A 21,215-nucleotide genomic window follows, 5' to 3' on the forward strand; every position below is an offset into this window, starting at 1 on the left:
TCGAAATAGACAACGACAAAGGTTCGGTACGTTTTTAAGTCATAAGAACGCATATTTTGCATATCAGCAATGAATAATGGAAAAAGTTATAAAAAAACATTTGCATTCGGAAAATTACCCATGGTAACTCAGATCGAGTCTTTTCACCGAGTGTCCTGTCCTGATCAACTTCTGGGGTAAGTGATCGTTCAAAAACAATTTAAGAAAGATTTCGCAGATTTGCACAATTTTTTTAATTAAAATTCCTAGGAAGACTTAGCTTCTGTTACGCTCATACAAAATGCACAAAAGGGAAATTTCCACCAGGAGAGCATAACACGTAAGGTGTGTGCCACTAAATTGTGTCCCTTCGCTTCTCGATGCTCTCAATACATTATTTTTTAAACAGTAGTAGGTATAAGGAAAGTATACGTGATATATATCTGCCAGTCATGACCTTTCTGTGATCCTGATACCAATATTTTTAAAAGAGAAACTTACAGACGAGGCACAATACGGGGAAAACTGTCGGTCAATCAATTCCAATCGTGAAACGGATACATTTTTAACATAAAAGCTTGTGTCAGGAAATCATAATTTTTGCCACGTTTCGCATGCCTGTGATATAATTGCATCAGAGAGCGCAATAGGTGAGCTACACACCTACTCGCGCTCGTCTAATCTGAATGGTTTAAGAAAATTATAAGGAGAGCATGAAATGAGAAAAAGTGTATGCCATTTTCTTCCTTCTTCAGCTTCTGTGATCCTAATACAGTTCTTTTTAAAAGAGAAAAGTAACTTAACATATTTAACACTTCTGCGATCCTGTCAACTATTTTTTAAAGCACAAATTGTATCGGACTTAATATATTACTTAAAAGGTGTCTACCAATAAATTGTGCACCTCCTTGCGCTTCCGCGATCCTAATACTAATTATTTTTAAAAGACACGTTTGTGTCAGGAAGGTGTCTATCAGTAAGCTTTGCACTTTTTGGTACTTCTATGATACTGCGATATAATATTTTTTAGAGAAATTTTGTACCAGGCGACCAGAAAAGTGCCGACAAATACACTGGGAACTTTCTTCAGTTTCGCTAACACGGATATAGCGTTTTTGAAGAAGAAACTGTAGCAGGAGAACAAAATTTTGCACTTTCTAACGTTCCTGTGTTCCTGATGATTTTGTATAGGAAAGCACAATACTTTCCAGAAAAAATAATACGTGAAAATGTGTCTACTGCCGATCCCGATACCACTATTTTTGAAAGCAATAAAACGTGGCAGTAGAACATAATAGGCAAGAAAGTGTATGCAATTAACTTGTGCCTTTTGCGCATGCCTTTGGTGCTTACACAACAATGAATTTGTATGAAAAGAACAAAATAGGCGAGCACGCCCCTTTCCTGTGGCCAAGAGTTTTTAGAGCCCGCCCCATGTGACGTTACATATCAATGACCGGTGTTGTCCGCCATTTTGTTCAGCGCCGTCTTGGATCGGCCTCCATTTTATTACTCACTAAATCCACCATCTTGGATCTGCCCGCTATTTTATTAGTCATTAAATCCGCCATGTTGATAGGCTTCATCTTGGATCCGCTCGCAATTTTATTAGTCACTAAGTATTTTAAATCCACCATTGCAACCGATGTTCGTCTGTTTGCGTGTCTCGCTCCATCCGCCATCTTGGATGATATTTTGGAACAGCCATCTTGGAGCCGCGTCATCGATCACGTCATTGCTATAGAAGAAGTTTTTTATGTGCGTTAGGAATCGAACCCGCTACACCTGCAATAGAAAACTAGCGCGTATGTATGGTAACGTTGGAGCGGTACCTACGTACTTGAAAGTTTCGATCATAATTCGATCTCCAAAGTTGGTACCACTGACGCTGATATATCAATAATTCGGCATTTTGCGCCAATTTCCATATCCTTTACATGTTTGAATGGCTTCTAACCTGCAAATCTATTTATTAACCTATAACGAGGCGCCCGACGGTGGCTCGCTCTAGCGGTGAGTCGTAAAGGAGGGTAGGAAACTGTAACTTACTACTTTGAGGTATTTCAAAGAAATCCTTGGCAGTTACAATTGGCCTACATCTTTTTTAGCACGTTTTTTTCAAAATTAAAAAAAATGTGGTATTGTCCGTCCGTCCGTCCAGACCCACTTCTGCGGCTCTGAAATACTTTTAGAGGAATGGTCATAGCCCCCCCCCCCCTAAATTATTTCCTGAGATGCTGTTTTTGAATGTATAACGTGCATAATTTTTACATGCGACAACCCTCAATTGGTCTCAGAATCTGCATACGCATGCCTTTAGTGATGCCAAGTAAATGGTGTGGGGGGGGGGGGGGTAACGCAAGTTCTACCCTTCATGGTATTCTAATGAAAGGTCTCACCGAAGTGAATTGGTTTGTATGTACAAGCTATAACTTTCCTGCGCGCTTCGTTGCCGAGATGAGTAGGTGGCCGCGGGGAGGAAAGAGGGTGTAGAAATTAATTTTATCTTTCATGGTATTCCAATTAAAGGTCTCAACAAAATGCATGTTTTCTACTAACTATCGCCCTATACTTTCTAGAGGGGGGGGGGATGAAAGAAACTGGTTTTATCCTTCGTGGTACTCTAATGAAAGGTCTCAACGAAAGGAATTAATTTCTACAAACCATAGCCTCCTCCTCAACTCATTATCGTGATCGGATATAAATAAATCCTTATATCTCAAGAACTGATTTTCGGAGCGAATATCTCGATAACGCTTTGTTGGAGGAAAGTACCCACAAAGGCAAAATGAATTGTCTGGACAATTAATTAATTATCTAACAAGAAAGAAAACATGGATAAATATACCATGCTGTATACCATTGTTGTCAAAAACATTGCTCTACCCTAAAGGCAAATTCCCATTATCGGCCAGGTCAGACATGTTCATAAGAAATACACGGTACACTAATTCATCTGACCGTGACGTGACCGATAATGTGAATCGGCCTTTACACGTCAACATTTATGACCGCTAAAAATAGTATGTTTGCTTATTTGACCTTAAATTAATTTTTGCAACACTTCCCGTTGTTATTCTTCTTCTGATGCCTGTCTAAGTACCGAAGATTCTGCAAAAACTGTAGCTCTCTTGGAAGTTGGTTGAATTTTAGGAAGAATGGCAAGACCTATTATAGCTAATGTTAACGTCGCCCTTGAATGATGCTCGCAGGGGTAATGGTAATGTCTTTTGGCACCAATGGCAGATTGACATTACTCAAAAGTTCTATACGAAAATTGAAATTTTGTAATGTAATGTAACATTTAATACAAAACTCGTCAGTAAAATGACATTACTTGACTCGGAGGCTAAAATACTCGGTCCCAAAGGGGGCCTCGTACTTCAATATTTACTCGTTTCATTTTTCTGACTATTTATACACATGTGCTCTTGACAAAATCTTGATTGAAAAATTAAAAAAGGCCTAAAGAATAAAGCGCGTAAATGCACCAAACAAAAACAACTACAAAGTAACGATGTCGTAATACCCAATTGTTATTCAATGTCACGAGAAATATCCATACTCTCATGTGAAGTGAAATGCTCAATTGCTCATACATCGATAAGATAAGTTTGTACTAAATTCCTCGTTTGTGTAGAGTAGGTTATGTTGTCTGGCGGTTAGAAATGCGATCACCAGAATCGAAGAAAGTTTACACTTGTGACGAAGCGGAAGTGAGTGTCGAACTGATCATTGTGAAAGATGAACACGACCACAAAAGTGCTTGTGACAATGACAATTTCGATAAAGAGGAACATGAAGGTAGATAATTGTAGGTTTTAAAATGCCCCATTCCCACATTTCCGTTAGACAAGGTTCGTTGACCAATTTATTTTTTCAATCATATAAATATTTCTAAATTGTTTATCTCCTTTTTTTGCATGCCGTTGCATTACCACCGTCGCCCAAAGGCGCTATATTAAAATATCGCCATTAATTTTCCAAGCGTAATTTATTTTTTTGACTCACTCTGTATACCGAAAAAAGTTTTTCAGTAGGTATTTCGAAAATGGTTTCTGAACTAGGTCCACCACATCAAAGCAACCAGAGCAGATGTCTTCACCTCCCAAAAAAATCTATCAGAAAATCTTCCTTCCGGAGTTACTCAAAAAAGTACCGGGTGACCCAATAAGACTGTTCCTCGGCCATATCTCGAGAACTGTTCGTCATATGGCTTAGGAGTAAAAAAAATTATTGGGTAAATCGGTCACGAAGAATCGCTGGAAAATATTTTCAAGTTCTAGAAATGACCAACAGAGGGCGAACCAGTTTATCTATCATTTTCATAGAAACAAAAACTCAGTTATTTCAAAAACGAAGATGGCTTGGGGCGTTCAATTGTTTTTGCAATAACCTGCAACCGTTAACCGTTTGACGGGCATTCCTTGGGCAACAACAACAAGAATCAACCAAAATATAGTTAATTTAGTTGAATCCTTCTCCGCCAGGGGGCTAGTTTTGACACTATGATCCAAAATCCTAAAAAAATCAAATGGAATATGACGTTTTCTTTATGAAAAAGTTGCCAAATAAAACCCAAAGCGGCCAGTGAAAACCGTTTTTCAAAATCTCGTTCCTAACCTCAAATATTGGGAAAATGTGATTAATTAATAAAAATACTTAAATTGTATCTTGTTTGACGTATTTCCGGTATTTGTCGATGGCGCGAAAGATTGTTTGGAAAAGGACCCTACACTTTTAGGTAGGCATTTGAAAATTAAACAAATGAAACACGATGCATTATAAAATAATATCAGCATTTAAAGAAAATGCGATTTTAAAATTTAAAATGGCAGTTACGCCCTCTGGTGGTCATTTTTAGAACTTGAAAATATTTTCCAGCGATTCTTCATAACCGATTTACCCAATAACTTTTTTACCCCTAAGTCATACGACGAACGGTTCCCGTGATATGGCCGAGGAACAGTCTTATTGGGTCACCCGGTACATGTTTTGAGGTAGTTTAATTTTTGCACTTTCAGATTTTGACACCAAGACTGCAATTCGACCGACAATGCTTGACATCACCATCGAAAGACTCATACCAAAAACCACCAAAGGCAAAGACTTCGTGCAAATTTGCGGAATATTAACAGGCGAGTAGCCCACTAACCGATAGTCATCAATCTGACCCAGTCGTTACAGCATCCCTCGGCGGTTTTTCCGCCGGCGCTCATCTCGCGTGGCTATCGCCGTCCGTGCCGAAACTGCTCCTCAACTCGTCGTACATCGGGCCCATAACCCTGGACGAGGCGTCGTACTTCTCCGTGATAACGCCGATATTTACGATCATATTCTCGTTTGTCGTCGGAAACGCGATGAAGATCATCGGACGAAAGCACCTGATCGGTTTTATGGCGGTGCCTCACATAATCAGCTGGCTTCTGATCGCGACGGCGCAGAGCATCGTTCCGATCTACATTTCGCGCGCGTTCAACGGAATTTCGGACGCCGTGACCGTCTGTACGTCGACCGTGTATATTGGCGAGATTACGACGCCGCTAGTTAGAGGGAAGTGGGGCAACATGCTGATGTGCGCGATCTTCTTCGGGCACTTAAGCGTCGTGGTCGTGGGGGTTTACTGTGATATTGTGTCGACTGCGTACATCTTTCTCATTCCTCCGGTGCTACAAATTTTGTTTACGATGGTCGTTCCGGAATCTCCATACTTTTTGATCATGAGAGGGAGAGACAACGAGGCAATGTCCGCCCTGCGGCGTTTCCGATGGAAGAAAGACGTTCGGGAAGAGTTCTCCGCTATAAAAAAAGATATTGAAGCAAAAAGTTCGGAGTCGGGCGTCTTTTCAGATTTGTTTCGCAACGCCACCAACCGGAAAGCCTTGTGGATCGTAATGGCACTCTTTACATTTGTGGAGTATAGCGGATTGCCGGGATTCGTCACATACGCACAGTACCTTTTCCAGCTGGCCGGAGGCACATCGCTATCAGCCGAGGTATCTTCCATAATCTTCTTCTCAGTATTATTTCTCCTGACAGTATCTGCGTCCTCGGTGGTCGGTAACTACAGCAGAAGGACCATGATGATCATCTCCAGTTTTGGCTGCGCCATATCCTTGCTAATGGAGGCCATCTTCTTTTACGTCAAAGACGAAACAGCCTTGGGCGTCTCGCACATCTCCTGGGTGCCACTCCTCGGCATGTTATGCTACATCATCTTCTTGTCCGCCGGATTGTCACGCATGCCGTTTTTGATGATTGGCGAACTCTTCTCGCCAGGCATCAAAAATTACGCAGTGTTCATCGCGAGTTCCTACCAAGCTGTGAATATGATCATTGTACCAAAACTGCTTCAGCTTCTCGTTACCAATTTCTCAATGTACGTCCCATTTATGTTTTTTACCTGTTCGTGCCTCATCGCGACAATATTTTGCTACTTGTGCGTTCCAGAAACAAGAGGGAGAACTTTAGAGGAGATTCAACGAATTTTAAATAGTAAGACGTAGAGAAATTTTAAATTTGCATGTATTTTATTTATGACATTTGGATCTCAATAAATAAATATTTTAGAAGTTCAGCACTTTCTGAGATCTCTTCGGTTATTATGGTCTCCTGTTATCTTAACAAAAAATCTGTAATGGCAGAAGAATACCACTTGGATCATTCTATACATATAAGTAATAGAACAGAAAGAAAGAAAAATCCGCACGAATTGAGGCTTGTTCTGTTCTCTTGATACAAAATATTTGCAAAAGATTTTCAGTAAATTTTAAAAATCTTAAATATAGATGGAAAAAGAACCTGAACCTCTTGACCAATTATATTTCTTAAGACTCAAATAGACCATTAATAAAAAATTCAATACAATATCAAGAAGACTTTTTTTCTCATACTATGTTCTCCTGTTAGATAGAGAACAATATTATGTTCTGCTGTCAAACAGAAACAGAAACTTCTCGCGCATTACACAAGATTACACATACGTCGTTAATGCGCGAGAAGTTTCTGTTTCTGTTTGACAGCAGAACATAATATTGTTCTCTATCTAACAGGAGAACATAGTATGAGAAAAAAAGTCTTCTTGATATTGTATTGAATTTTTTATTAATGGTCTATTTGAGTGTTAAGAAATATAATTCGTCAAGAGGTTCAGGTTCTTCTAATTGAAAATAAGAAAAAAACCTCTTCGCTTCCTATGCTCTCCTGATAGGTATAAAACAGCTCGACAAGCACTTACAATTAGTTTTCCACAACACGACGCAGAAATACCTCCTTGCGATTTATATTTTACTAGAATTCAAATCCAAAATGGTTAATTAAACATTCTTCGAGATCTGGGACGGTTCCCTTCGCTTATTATGTTCTCCTGTTAGATAAAAAACACAATACATTTACAACATACGGACACAAAAATTTCTACTCGCGCATTTTGTTACTACCAGACAAATCGAAAATGTATTGAAAAGATCCCCGCATTGTATGAGGCAGGCCTCTTCGATGATTAGTTTCTCCTGATAAATACTGAACATTTGGAAGATATTTCCCACAAAAACAATAAATACAAACGCAAATAAACCTCTTCGCGTATTGTATTTTGCTAACAATATTGCGCACTATGAGGAAAACGTCTTTACTGCTGTTCTCCTAATAGAAAACTTCAGCAAAAAATCTTTGATATTTGTATATATTTTTAAAACAAAATACATAACAAAATTTCGCATATGCTCTCCCGTAGATAAGAGCACTTCCCAATAACAAATCATTAATACCGATATTTTGGTTCAATGGTAGAGCGTTAGGCTATAAAGTGGGAGGCCGGGTATTCGAACCCGGACTGAGTTAAGAATTGTTCATCTGTGACAGATGGCAGTTTCCTTAGACCAGTTACCAGCATTCTGCCGGCTACTCCGAATTAGGTTTTCCTGCAGTTTACCTAATTCGTAAGGTAAATACCGGGGTAGTATAGAACAACTTAAGACCTTCTGCAGAGGCACCTCTATAAACCATTATGCGGGTCACTATGTAATTGGGTGCAAGCCTGTTGAGGGCCCCGAACAAGAGGGATAATAAATAAATACATAAAGAAATAAATATAAGCGCAAGAATAACTCCTCGTATGTACTTAACTTTACTATCACAAAACGAAAGCGTATAACATTCAACACGATATGAAACAGACCCCTTCGATTATTATGTTTCCCTGGAAAGATACTTCCAATTAAAAAATATTGAGTATATAGACGTAAGCAAAGTGATTAATTTAAAGTGCCTATTGTTTTATGTTGTTCTTAAAAAATGGATATTTAACTTGTAAAGAAAGCGCTCTGGAGGCAGTTAGAAACCTTTCATTGTAGAGTAAGGAAGTAACTTACGTAGTTAAAAAGGGGTGCAGTAGTTGAATGAAATTCAGATTCCCGTTAGAAAAGGAGCAATATTGAGTAGAATAATAACCCCTTTATGTTCAGTTACATGGTATGTTCAATTTACATTTAATTAATAAAAATATTGAGTAGAAGTGTGCAATGTCAGACAATTGCCGTATAACAATTTCAGAAATAATTTAAAATCATTTTTAGTGGTACATGTTTTTTCCTCGGTAGAAGAATTCATAGTCTAGTCACCTGATCTCGTAAATTTTACATTTTGTTTTCTTGTAATCGTGTCATTTTAAATCTGCAAATGTGTTCTATGTCTCTTATATGTAAGTGTATAGTGTCTTATATTATTTATGTTAAATTCATATATAAACTCTGACAAGTACGGTCTCTCAGCACAATAATAAATAAATAAAACATTCGTTAATTATATTCACTGCGAGCCCACTATCGAAACACTACAAGGTAAATTCTTTTCAATTAACATTAATTAATTCAATTAGATATATTTGCGAGTAGTCTTTAGAATCAAATATAAACGTTCTTGTCGTCCGATATGCGAACTGCTAACGTAATTTACATTAAATTTGACTGGCGAGATTATTTTGCTTTTGTAATTAACCGTATTTTAATTTTATTCTCACCATCCATAGTTTTTTTAAAATAATTTTGAACTGCATTAGGACCGTTGCAAGTGACAGTGAGGCTCGAGAAGAACCCCGTCTTTGGTTCTGAGAATCACAGAACATTTTACTGCAACTGCTAGTGAGGTCAAAAATGAACCACACGTAAACGTATAAAAAGATTCAGTAAGATCTGAGGCATACCTCTTAGGTGATTATGCTTTCCTGATAGATAGAAAACCAACAAAAAAGTATTTAATTTAGACGGAAAAAATATCTCCACATAGAACCACTCTTTTTTCTACCAAACAAACCAAAAAAGGAATTACAAACAATCAGCACGATAAAAGAAAGAACACTTGGCAATACGTTTTTAACAAAAATGTATTATAGACGCAAAAATACCACATTGCGATTTATACTTTACTAGAAAAGTGAAAATGTATTGCTGTGACCTTGGAGCACAAAAAAAAATAAAAAATAAATTATTCACGGACTCCTTCCTAGCTAGCTCACAATTACCATAATACTCAATTGTTTTAACTGTCAAAACCAAACTCAGAGTAAGAGAAATCCTGACGTTGATAAAATGCCGCAATAAAATTTCGTAAATTCCAACGGAAACGCTACATAAATTTAATAAAATTGAATGATAACCAGAGATTACATAAATATTTATTATCAAACAAAAGTAACAGAATTACAAAATCCTACAATAAAAATTCTAAGGCGACATTCAAAAACCACCCGTTTAGCTCACTTAGTTAAGCTATCCACACCTCCACTCTATTAATCCGCCTCATTCTTGAACGACGAAAAACGAGTCGCCAAATTGATTCCCATATGTATATTTTTTAAATTTGTCCGATAACGGCTTTTACACGCACATTTCTCCAGATAAAACTTCTTTCTTACGTCGATATCAAATTAAATGTTTCCTTATTTTTGCGTTCCTTGAAATTTAGACACTTATTACATAAATAACAACCCTTAAATTACTGATTTTCACAATTAACAATACAAAAAACTAAACTTTACACTGGCCATTAAATAAAATCTTGAAATTCTGTGTCCATTTGACAGTGCTCCTCAGGTCCTAAACAAATAAATTACAACATATTGTACTGGATGTCCCGCCTGAAACTGAAATTACGTTTACATCACGTACACTTTCAACTACAGGGTGGCTCGCTCTCATCGTCGGCAATATTTCAACCTAGAGAAAAGAGACCTCCCGCAGTTTCCGCAACAGTATATTAAAAATTCGGCGCTAAGGTGGTCCAAATTGCTTATTATGTTAAATAGAAAAGACATTTACAACAAAATCTTTTGTATAGACACAAAAACTCCTACTGACGCGTTACATTGTATTAACAAATCGAAAATGTATGAAAAAAATTCAGCACGATATAAGGCTTCGAAGATTTGCATATTGTCCTCCTTTTAGACCTTTCCAATAATAAATCTTTGATATATACCAAGATCGATTCGAATCCCGTTACCGAACAGACTTTTCTTACCAAGCTTCGGTCAAAGATATCACGAATGTTCTATATGCAGAGAGTTGCGTGTGTTTCTCACGCGCTCTTATCCCACCAACAGTAATTACAATGTGCCGCCACCAGAGGTCTCACTGTTAATCTGAATCGCGAATCAAGTAACAGAAATACCTTTCCGCATTGTTACAGGAATAGTGGGACTAGGTTATCGATCAGAATGACGTAACAAAGTTTATTAAGCAAAATAACACATGAAAATTACATTTTAATAAAATCATGACTTCCACATCGACATGGTGTACTCATAGTCAAACGGCAACGCCAACTGCTGATAGCTCGACGCCACCGTAGGATCCTCGTAGCCGTAGCACGCCACGCCCAGAATATGTTTCAAATGCCTCGCCACCTCCAGCTTCGCCAGAAACTGTCTCGGTTCCGTCGCCGGAGAGTGCTTGAGCCGGTTAATTATCGAGATGACCTCGGGCACCAGGGCGTACCTCTTGTGGCCGACCTCTCCGTCGTCGCAGACGTCATCGACTCGCTTACAGACCAGGAGAAATTCGTAGATAAGACCCGCGGCCGACGACTGCGGATTTTGGGTCGTCTCCGCGAAGAGCTCGTTTAGGAATCTCAGCAGAAGATCGAACTCCTCGCGCAAGATCAGGTCGGGAATGACGCGCGCGACGCACAAGTCGTGCGCCTTACGCCAGTTCTTCGCGAGAAGGTGGTGCCTGAACGAGACGATAAACTCGCCGGCGCTTTCGGTTTTCTGCGCCAGTACGGCGTGTATCGCAGACGGCGGTATTTTGAGACTGTCGACGAGAAACTGAACGATTTCGTCGTTGTCGTCCACCTCCAAGTTTCGCTCCAAGATGGAGGTCAGTTGATTGCGCTTTAGGGTGGCTTCACGTACGAATAGCACCGCGAATGCGGCCCACTTCCACAGGCCCATCGCTTCCAGCTGCGTCGCGAAACGTATGTGAATCGCGTCGCAAATTGACGACGGTAGAGAGCCGATCTTTAGTGAGGTTAGCACTTGGAGCAGCAACCAACTAGAAATACAATATTCTCGTAAACGTTATTTAGGCATATAGTCCAAGAGCCCAGTAGGAAAGTATACCTTGAACGCCCGGACGATTCTAATAATTTTCATTGGATTCGCCATAAAAAGTTGTATTAGAATCGACAACGGTGCCGGCGAAAATTAACTTCGCCCCTTATTTTTGGAAAATGTACTTTATTGTCCCGGACGTTCAGGAAGAGTACTAAAGGGTGCATATGGATGAGTTTTATCGGAAAAAGTCACGGTGCCGGGGCGCAACTTGCCGCAACCCTTGGCACCGCGACTACAAATGGGGTGGTAAATCGTACTAAACTACCTTTTTCTCCCGGACCAAAATGACCTATATGAAATATGTAGCTTGCGATTATACGAATATAAAAAACCAACGGTGCCGACTCTCAGGATGCCGGAAGTCCTCGGCACCGTCGATGAAATCCGGGCGCGCGCGAGCCTATTGACATTTGCGAAAATTGAAAAATTGCAAGAACTCACGTCACTTAAGTACGTATTCGGTGAAAAAATGTAACAGCGTTGATACCGCGAGATCAAATATATTCCACAAAATTTTCTCGACGAGAAAAGATTCTAAGAAACTCGTCAAGAAAATCAGAGGATTTGGTTCGTGTACGATTCCGCCTTGTAGTACAGGCAAATTGTCCAAAATAGACAAGAAAATTGCGAAGTGGTTGAAACTTGGTTTAAGATGTTTGAAAATATGTATATTTCAAGGAACCGAGGAGTCCCTAACCACAAGAGGTATGCCGGAGTGGTCATGCTCAACTTAGGGTGAACTGGATTTTCACGGTTTTAACAGGAAGTGGCAGTAAAATACTATTAAAAAATACGTTGGGGTATATTTTAATAACTAATAATTAATCAGCTGTACCGGGTGACCCAATAAGATCGTTCCTCGGCCATATCTCGGGAACCGTTCGTCGTATGACTTAGGGGTAAAATAATTTTTGGTAAATCGGTTATGAAGAATCGCTGGAAAATATTTTCAGTTCTCAAAATGACCACCAGAGGGCGTAACTGCCATCTTAAATTTTACAATTGTATTTTCTTTCAATTTCGCAAAATAATCTAAACATTCTTTTTTTACATTTTTAAAGAGAACCAGTTCATCTATCATTTTCGTAAAAACAAAAACTTAGTTATTTCGAAAACAAAGATGGTGTACGGCGTTCAATTGTTTTTGCAATAACCTGCTTTAACTTCTTAACGGTTTGACCGATTTTAACCAATTTGGTATCGTTGAAAAGAGCATTCCTTGGGCAATAAGAATCAAAATATAGTTAATTTAGTTAAAACCTTCTCCGCCAGGGGGCTAATTTTGACACTATAATCTAAAATCCTAAAAAAATCAAATGGAATGATATGACTTTTTCTTTATGAAAAAGTAGCCAAATAACATCCAAAGAGAACCGTTTTTCAAAATCTCGTTCCTAACCTCAAATATTGGGAAAATGAGATTAATTAATTAAAATGCTTAAATTGAATCTTAAATTTACTTTTGACGTATTTCCGGTATTTGTCGATGGCGCGAAAGATTGCTTGGAACAGCACCCTACACTCGTAGGTAGGCTTTGGAAACTTAAACAAATGAAACACGATGTTATCAAGTAATAATAACCGCCGTAATTTGAAAATTGCTCTGTTTACATTCAGAAAGTGCAGTTTTAATTTGTAATCTTTTTTAAAATGCCGATTTCAAACCAAGAAGCAGTTTTTGAGCATGACTACTCCGGCACACCTCTTGTGGTTAGGGACTCCTCGGTTCCTTGAAATATACATATTTTCAAACGTCTTAAACCAAGTTTCAACCACTTCGCAATTTTCTTGTCTATTTTGGACAATTTGCCTGTACTACAAGGCGGAATGGTACACGAATCAAATCCTCTGATTTTCTTGACGAGTTTCTCAGAATCTTTTCTCGTCGAGAAAATTTTGTGGAACATATTTGATCTCGCGGTATCCACGCTGTTACATTTTTTCACCGAATACATACTCAAGTGACGTAAATTCTTGAAATTTTTCAATTTTCGCAATGTCAATAGGTTCGCGCGCGCCCGGATTCCATAGACGGTGCCGAGGACTTCCGGCATCCTGAGAGTCGGCACCGTTGGTTTTTTATATTCGTATAATCGCAAGCTACATATTTCATATAGGTCATTTTGGTCCGGGAGAAAAAGGTAGTTTAGTACGATTTACCACCCCATTTGTAGTCGCGGTGCCAAGGGTTGCGGCAAGTTGCGCCCCGGCACCGTGACTTTTTCCGATAAAACTCATCCATATGCACCCTTTAGTACTCTTCCTGAACGTCCGGGACAATAAAGTACATTTTCCAAAAATAAGGGGCGAAGTTAATTTTTTTTTAATTGCTTTCGGCAGGATTTTCGCCGGCACCGTTGTCGATTCTAATACAACTTTTTATGGCGAATCCTATGAAAATTATTAGAATCGTCCGGGCGTTCAAGGTATACTTTCCTACTGGGCTCTTGGACTAATAGGGATTTTATTTTTAGTTGTGTCCATTCACCTGAACCGGTAATCGCAAATGGAGCTAGTGTGCCCTGCCGGATTTAATACTTTATTAAGCAAATCTTGCGCCTTGTGATTCAACTGGAGCAGTTGAAATTGGGTGTCGTACACCAACTCGGAAAACAGCGCGTTATGCTCGACGACCGGATAATTGGCAACGCCGTTCTTCTCGAAGGCGTTCGTGTACTCCGTAACGGCCTCGTCTAGAAGAACGCCCGGCGGGCAGATGTACCACAGGTACAGGGCGAGGATCCGTTTCCACTTGAGACCGTCCAAGACGTTCACGTCGGCGATGATCGGAAGTCCACCGAGCAGGGCGTAGACCTTCTTGATGTGGCCGGAGATAAAGTTCATCACCCCCCTGTCCTGCCACTGCTCGATTTGGGTCGCGATGTGATTGCGGGTGGACTGCTGTGTTTGGGCGATTAGTATGCCGAGCGTTGGCATGTCGTGGCTCATCGCCAATTGGCTCGCCTCGTAGATTTGATGGGAGAGTAGGTGAACGAAAATGCGACCGAGTATCATTTCGCGATCGCTACCGAGAGGCCCCACGTCGACGCCGTCGTGTCTCACGATCGTTTGTAACCTGGAAAAAGCCGATCAGCTCGAGCCACTCGACAATACCATACCAAGAGCTGAAGAGTTCGCGTTTAGCAGACGACGTGACCGCCTCAGGGCCCCACAAGGCCAAACACAACTCCCAAGTTTGATTGTAATAGTTGACCAAGTTGTTGCGCGGCGACGTCTCCGACAGCTGCTTCGCAATCATCTGATGCTGCACCAAAGTTTCCCAGCCACTTTTAACAGTACAAGACGGCTCAGACGTCTGCGAGGTGGTAATCGTGCAAGAATTCAGCGAGACATTCAGGTGACCCTCCAGCTCAACCTAAATTGCAATGTAGACAGCCCGCCTGGAATGCGCAAACTTACCACTCCCCGCATACCGAGAACATCGCTGGCGACGTCCACAAAATCGACACACCTAGGCTCACCGATCAAATTAGTCCCGCGCGCCTTCGACGACAACGTGATCATCTTCATCCCAGGCCCCCAGCCGACTTTAAACGATCTACCCTTAAACAAAGTCATATCGGCCAAGATAGCGTGCTGGCCGAAAACGTCGTCGACCTCCCGCGTCGCCGGCTCTTTCACTCTCGACAGCAACGTATAGCGTTTAATTAAACCATCGGACGCATAGACGTTCATCTTCTCGGACGCGTTGCTCGTGCATGTCGATGAATTTTGGATGGAGAGGTGAACGCCGACGTCGCAGCTGCTCATGTCGTCCGAGATCGAGTCCTCGTCGAAGAACGACGACTTGGCGATGTAAAGCGGTTTGGATTCCCTCGCGAACGTCGGCGCGTCGGAGGGACGAGACGGATGGACGATGAAGGAGGACTGATCGAACGGTTCCGAGGAGCGAATACCTCCGAGACCTCTTCTTAAACTGGCTTCCTCCTAAAACCGTAGCCACAGTTCTACATCTCTTCACGGAGCAAACGATATTTTTGAATTTTTTATACCTATTTTTAATCCACATTAAGCATTATAGATTCAATAAAAATCCGCTGAAAAAAAAATGGCCACCTACGCCTGAATTATTTGTTTCTTTCTGCGTGTAGATGAATTGAATGTTGCAAGAATTTAGTAAAAATTAAAATGGCCACCCGTGCACGAATTATTTGTTTCTATCCGCGTGTGTTTGAATTGATTTTTCAGAAATTCAGTAAAATCCGTTCAAAAATAAAAATGGCCACACATGTGCGAATTTTTTTGAAGTGATTTTTACAGAAATTCTGTAAAAATCCGATTAAAAATAAAAACGGCCACCCACGCGCGAGTTTTTGTTTCTATCTGCGTGTATTTGAATTGATTTTTACAGAAATTCAGTAAAAATCCATACAAAAATAAAAACGGCTACCCATGCCCGACTTTTTTGAATTGATTATTCCGAAATTCAGTAAAAATCCATTTAGCAATAAAAATGGCCACCCATGCGCGAATGGTTTGCTTCTATCTGCGTGTGTTTGAATTGATTTTTACAGAAATTCAATAAAAATCCGTTAAAAAATAAAAATGGCCCCCGATGCGCGACTTTTTCGAATTGATTTTTACATAAATTCTGTAAAAATTCGTTTATAAATAAAAATGACCACCCACGCGCGAATTTTTGTTTCTATCTGCGTGTGTTTGAATTGATTTTTACAGAAATTCAATAAAAATCAGTTCAAAAATAAAAATGACCTCCGATGCGCGACTTTTTCGAATTGATTTTTACAGAAATTCAGTAAAAATTCGATTAACAATAAAAATGGCCACCCACGCGCGAATTTTTGTTTCTATCTGCGTGTGTTTGAATTGATTTTTACAGAAATTCAATAAAAATCAGTTCAAAAATAAAAATGGCCACCCATGCGCGACTTTTTTGAATTTTTTTTGCAGAAATTTAGTAAAAATCAAATTAAAAATAAAAATGGCCACCCATGGGCGATGTTTTTGTTTCTATTTGCATGTGTTTTAATTGACTTTTACAGAAATTCAATTAAAATGCATTTAAAAATAAAAGTGGCCACTCATGCGCGACTTTTTAAATTGATTTTAACAAAAATTCAGTAAAAATCCTTTTATAAATAAAAATGGCCACCCATGCGCGAATTGTTTGTTTCTATCTGCGTGTGTAAGTGATTTTTACAGAAATTCGATAAAAATCAGTTCAAAAATAAAAATGGCCATCCATGCACGACTTTTTGAATTGTTTTTTTTGCAGAAATTCAGAAAAAAACAGTTTACAAATAAAAATAGCGACGCATGCACGAATTTTTTGTTTTTATCTGCGTGTGTTTACATTGATTTTTCAGAAATTAAGTAAAAATCCGTTAAAAAATAAAAATGGCCCCCCATGCGCGACTTTTTCGAATTAATTTTTACATAAATTCTGTAAAAATTCGTTTATAGGTAAATAAAAATGACCACCCACGCGCGAATTTTTGTTTCTATCTGCGTGTGTTTGAATTGATTTTTACAGAAATTCAATAAAAATCAGTTCAAAAATAAAAATGGCCACCCATGGGCGATGTTTTTGTTTCTATTTGCATGTGTTGTAATTTTTACCACCCATGCGCGACTTTTTTGAATATTTTTTTGCAGAAATTCAGTAAAAATCCGTTTACAAATAAAAATGGCGACGCATGCACGAATTTATTGTTTCTATCTGCGTGTGTTTAAATTGATTTTTCATAAACTTAGTAAAAATCCGTTCAAAAATAAAAATGGCCACCCAAGCGCGACTTTTTTGAATTTCGATTTTCACTGAACTTCAGTAAAAATCCGTTCAACAATCAAAATGGCCACCCATGCGCGACTTTTTTGAATTGTTTTTTGCAGAAATTCAGTAAAAATCAGATTAAAAATAAAAATGGCCACCCATGGGCGATGTTTTTGTTTCTATTTCCATGTGTTTTAATTGATTTTTACAGAAATTCAATAAAAATCAGTTCAAAGTTACATGGCCACCCATGCGCGAGTTTTTTGAATTGTTTTTTGCAGAAATTCAGTAAAAATCCGTTTACAAATAAAAATGGCGACGCATGCACGATTTTTTTGTTTCTATCTGCGTGTGTTTAAATTGATTTTTCAGGAATTCAGTAAAAATCCGATCAAAAATAAAAATGGCCACCCACGCGCGAATTTTTTGAATTGATTTTTACAGAAATTCAGTAACAATAAAAATGGTCACCCATGCACGAATTTTTTGTTTCTATCCGCGTGTGTTTGAATTGATTTTTCAGAAAGTCAGTAAAAATCCGTTCAAAAACAAAAATGCCCACCCATGCGAGACTTTTTTGAATTGATTTTTACAGAAATTCAAAAAAAAATCAGTTCAAAAATAAAAATGGCCACCCATGCGCGACTTTTTTTAATTGATGTTTACAGAAATTCAATAAAAATAAAAATGGCCACCAATGCACGACTTTTTTGTTTCCATCCGCGTGTGGTTGAATTGATTTTTCAAAAATTCAGTAAAAATCCCTTCAAAAATAAAAATGGCCATCCATGCGGGACTTTTTTGAATTGATTTTTACAGAAATTTAAAAAAAATCAGTTCAAAAATAAAAATGGCCACCCATGCGCGACTTTTTTTAATTGATTTTTACAGAAATTCAGTAAAAATAAAAATGGCCACCCATGCACGACTTTTTTGTTTCCATCCGCGTGTGTTTGAATTGATTTTTCAGAAATTCAGTAAAAATCCCTTCAAAAATAAAAATGGCCATCCATGCGCGACTTTTTTGAATTGATTTTTAGAGAAATTCAATAAAAATCAGTTCAAAAAGTTACATGGCCACCCATGCGCGAGTTTTTTGAATTGTTTTTTGCAGAAATTCAGTAAAAATCCGTTTACAAATAAAAATGGCGACGCATGCACGAATTTTTTGTTTCTATCTGCGTGTGTTTAAATTGATTTTTCAGGACTTCAGTAAAAATCCGATCAAAAATAAAAAGGGCCACCCACGCGCGAATTTTTTGAATTGATTTTTACAGAAATTCAGTAAAAATAAAAATGGTCCCCCTGCACGAATTTTTTGTTTCTATCCGCGTGTGTTTGAATTGATTTTTCAGAAATTCAGTAAAAATCCGTTCAAAAACAAAAATGCCCATCCATGCGAGACTTTTTTGAATTGATTTTTACAGAAATTAAAAAAAAATCAGTTCAAAAATAAAAATGGCCACCCATGCGCGACTTTTTTTAATTGATGTTTACAGAAATTCAATAAAAATAAAAATGGCCACCCATCCACGACTTTTTTGTTTCCATCCGCGTGTGGTTGAATTGATTTTTCAAAAATTCAGTAAAAATCCCTTCAAAAATAAAAATGGCCATCCATGCGGGACTTTTTTGAATTGATTTTTACAGAAATTCAGTAAAAATCAGTTCAAAAATAAAAATGGCCACCCATGCGCGACTTTTTTTAATTGTTTTTTTCAGAAATTCAATAAAAATCAGTTCAAAAAGTTACATGGCCACCCATGCGCCAGTTTTTTTGAATTGTTTTTTGCAGAAATTCAGTAAAAATCCGTTTACAAATAAAAATGGCGACGCATGCACGATTTTTTTGTTTCTATCTGCGTGTGTTTAAATTGATTTTTCAGGAATTCAAAAATAAGAATGGTCACCCATGAGCGACTTTTTCAATTGATTTTTACAGAAATTCAGTAATAATCCGATTAAAAATAAAAAATGCCCACCCATGAGCAAATTTTTTATTTCTATTTTTGAACTGATTTTTACACAAATTCTGTAAAAATCCGATTAAAAATAAAAATGACCTCCCACGCGCGAGTTTTTGTTTCTATCTGCGCGTATTTGGAAATATACAAATATGGTGCGCATGGCAACAATGCGCACATGCGCAGAACGATTTTTCTTATTTTTGTGCAGCTGACTCTTTTTAACAGAAGCCGGTTCCACAGACACTTGCCGAGTTTCAACCCTTAAAAGTTTAAAAAATACAATTTTCCAAAATGGAAAGTAAAAAAAAGTCAAAATTACGCCACTGAAACCCCATGGGCGCCACTCACTCAAGACGAAACACTCACCAATTGCTTTAGTTGCTCAAGGTCCTCCTCCATCTGCTGCATCTCCTTGTCGAGATCCGAAGTAACCACCTCACAGTCCCCGTCGCTGTCCTTATACGAATACTTGGAGAAATGCTCGACGGCAATCGACAACGTGCCCGTCTCGTGACGATAATCGAGAAAGGTGACATTTTGTTGTTCGCTAAGCGAGCGCAGCCTTCTCTCTCCGTCGCGTGGCCACAGACGATCGAGCTCGACACAAGCCCTCCGATTTAAACCTTCACCGATGACGGGCGGCGACTCTTCGTCGTCGTAAAGCGCAACTTCGCCAAGCTCCAAAGATACGATTCGGTCCAAATTCAAATCGGCAACGTCCACTGCGTCGAGGAAGCGTATTCTGCCGTAACCGACGCGCCCAATTACGAATCCCGTTACCGAGCACTCCCCCTTGTCGTTTACGTACTTGTGAAGCTCTCGTAAGGGTGGAATCGTGTAGTAGTCTGGTCGGGTGAGTGTCACGCCGCAGCACAAGTTGTAGTCTTCCATTTCCACCGGATTTTGACTCGTAAATGATTAGGTAGTTACATTCTCTATTCTACAGCGGCTAAAAAATCACACTCCTTAAACTGTTGCAAGATAAATTAATAAATCGTTAGTAACTTTTAAATGTAAAGCAAAACAAGAACATGACATAACCTCAAAATCTCACCTGATGAAACGAGCATATTTCTGATCGAGATTGGAGTTATTTGCATTGGAAATCAAAGTCTCTTATTCCCACACCACTAAACTACTATTTACAACGATTTTATTGAGGAATAAACGAGAAAAAACGGGAAAAGGTGAGAAATGCCGCCAACGGCCTAAACGTAACACAGAATACAAACACAAAATAATACCATAGAATGCAAGTGTTAATTTGAAGTACGGTTAATTAAATACAGGGTGATCAACAAAGAGCAGGATTACCCTTCATTTTTCGTTTTACCATAAGTTATTTTAAAGGGGATGCCTTCATTTTTATTCATTATGATTGAATGTGATAAAGGTAATGTTAAAAAATTGACACTGGAACGGCCATTCCTTTCAGAAACCAATCAGATCCCGCTTAAATTTGAATCCGGAAAGTGTCGGAGCCCCCTTACGTTAGTAACAAAATACAAAATGAAGCAATATAATGGCGTAATAGTATAATATTCGTATTTGGAATTAGTTTTTGCATTTTGATCAGTTATTTTAATTGTCTACAATATCGAATGAGCAATATGTTGTCAATGTATAAGATAATTTGTTGCAAGCGCTTGATAATAAAGCATGATATATATAAATCACATACACAAAACGGGATATAAAAAGGTTAAAAGCAAATTACAAAATAAAGACCTGGTTGGGATACAAGCAGATAACAAAACAAGGTAGCTGCACAACAAGTGACTTATCTTTGGTGCAATAAAACCCTTCTAGTTAAAGAAATGTGAAGAATTACATGCCCTTACCGGCCATAAATCAAACTAGCGACAAAATATGTATAAATCAATGAATCTCAACTGATATACCG

At 38.6% G+C, this 21,215-nt stretch overlaps 2 protein-coding genes across 3 annotated transcripts; one reads left to right on the plus strand and one right to left on the minus strand.

Annotated features, from left to right (window-relative positions):
• The first annotated feature begins 33 nt into the window (after positions 1-33).
• Positions 34-6,556, plus strand: LOC116161613 (facilitated trehalose transporter Tret1-like). 2 transcript variants are annotated; one of them, XM_031475016.1, is made up of 3 exons: positions 34-176; positions 5,004-5,117; positions 5,167-6,556. In XM_031475016.1, exons 2-3 carry the CDS (start codon positions 5,036-5,038, stop codon positions 6,483-6,485), a joined length of 1,401 nt encoding a protein of 466 aa, XP_031330876.1. In that variant the 5' UTR covers positions 34-176; positions 5,004-5,035; the 3' UTR covers positions 6,486-6,556. The 2 variants fall into 2 exon arrangements, with proteins under 2 accessions (XP_031330876.1, XP_031330875.1); XM_031475015.1 differs by lacking the exon at positions 34-176 and adding an exon at positions 3,538-3,783.
• A 4,137-nt stretch (positions 6,557-10,693) lies between these two features.
• Positions 10,694-20,537, minus strand: LOC116161686 (nuclear pore complex protein Nup98-Nup96-like). Its single transcript, XM_031475126.1, has 6 exons — positions 20,367-20,537; positions 19,679-20,261; positions 15,011-15,538; positions 14,710-14,966; positions 14,079-14,666; positions 10,694-11,528 (listed from the first exon to the last, which is right to left on the minus strand). The coding sequence occupies exons 2-6, from the start codon at positions 20,201-20,203 to the stop codon at positions 10,751-10,753; spliced, it is 2,676 nt and encodes an 891-aa protein (XP_031330986.1). The 5' UTR covers positions 20,204-20,261; positions 20,367-20,537; the 3' UTR covers positions 10,694-10,750.
• Between the last annotated feature and the right edge of the window lie 678 nt (positions 20,538-21,215).

The sequence above is a fragment of the Photinus pyralis genome, unplaced genomic scaffold (assembly GCF_008802855.1).
Source record: "Photinus pyralis isolate 1611_PpyrPB1 unplaced genomic scaffold, Ppyr1.3 Ppyr1.4_LG10, whole genome shotgun sequence".
NCBI classification, from domain to species: Eukaryota; Metazoa; Arthropoda; class Insecta; order Coleoptera; family Lampyridae; genus Photinus; species Photinus pyralis.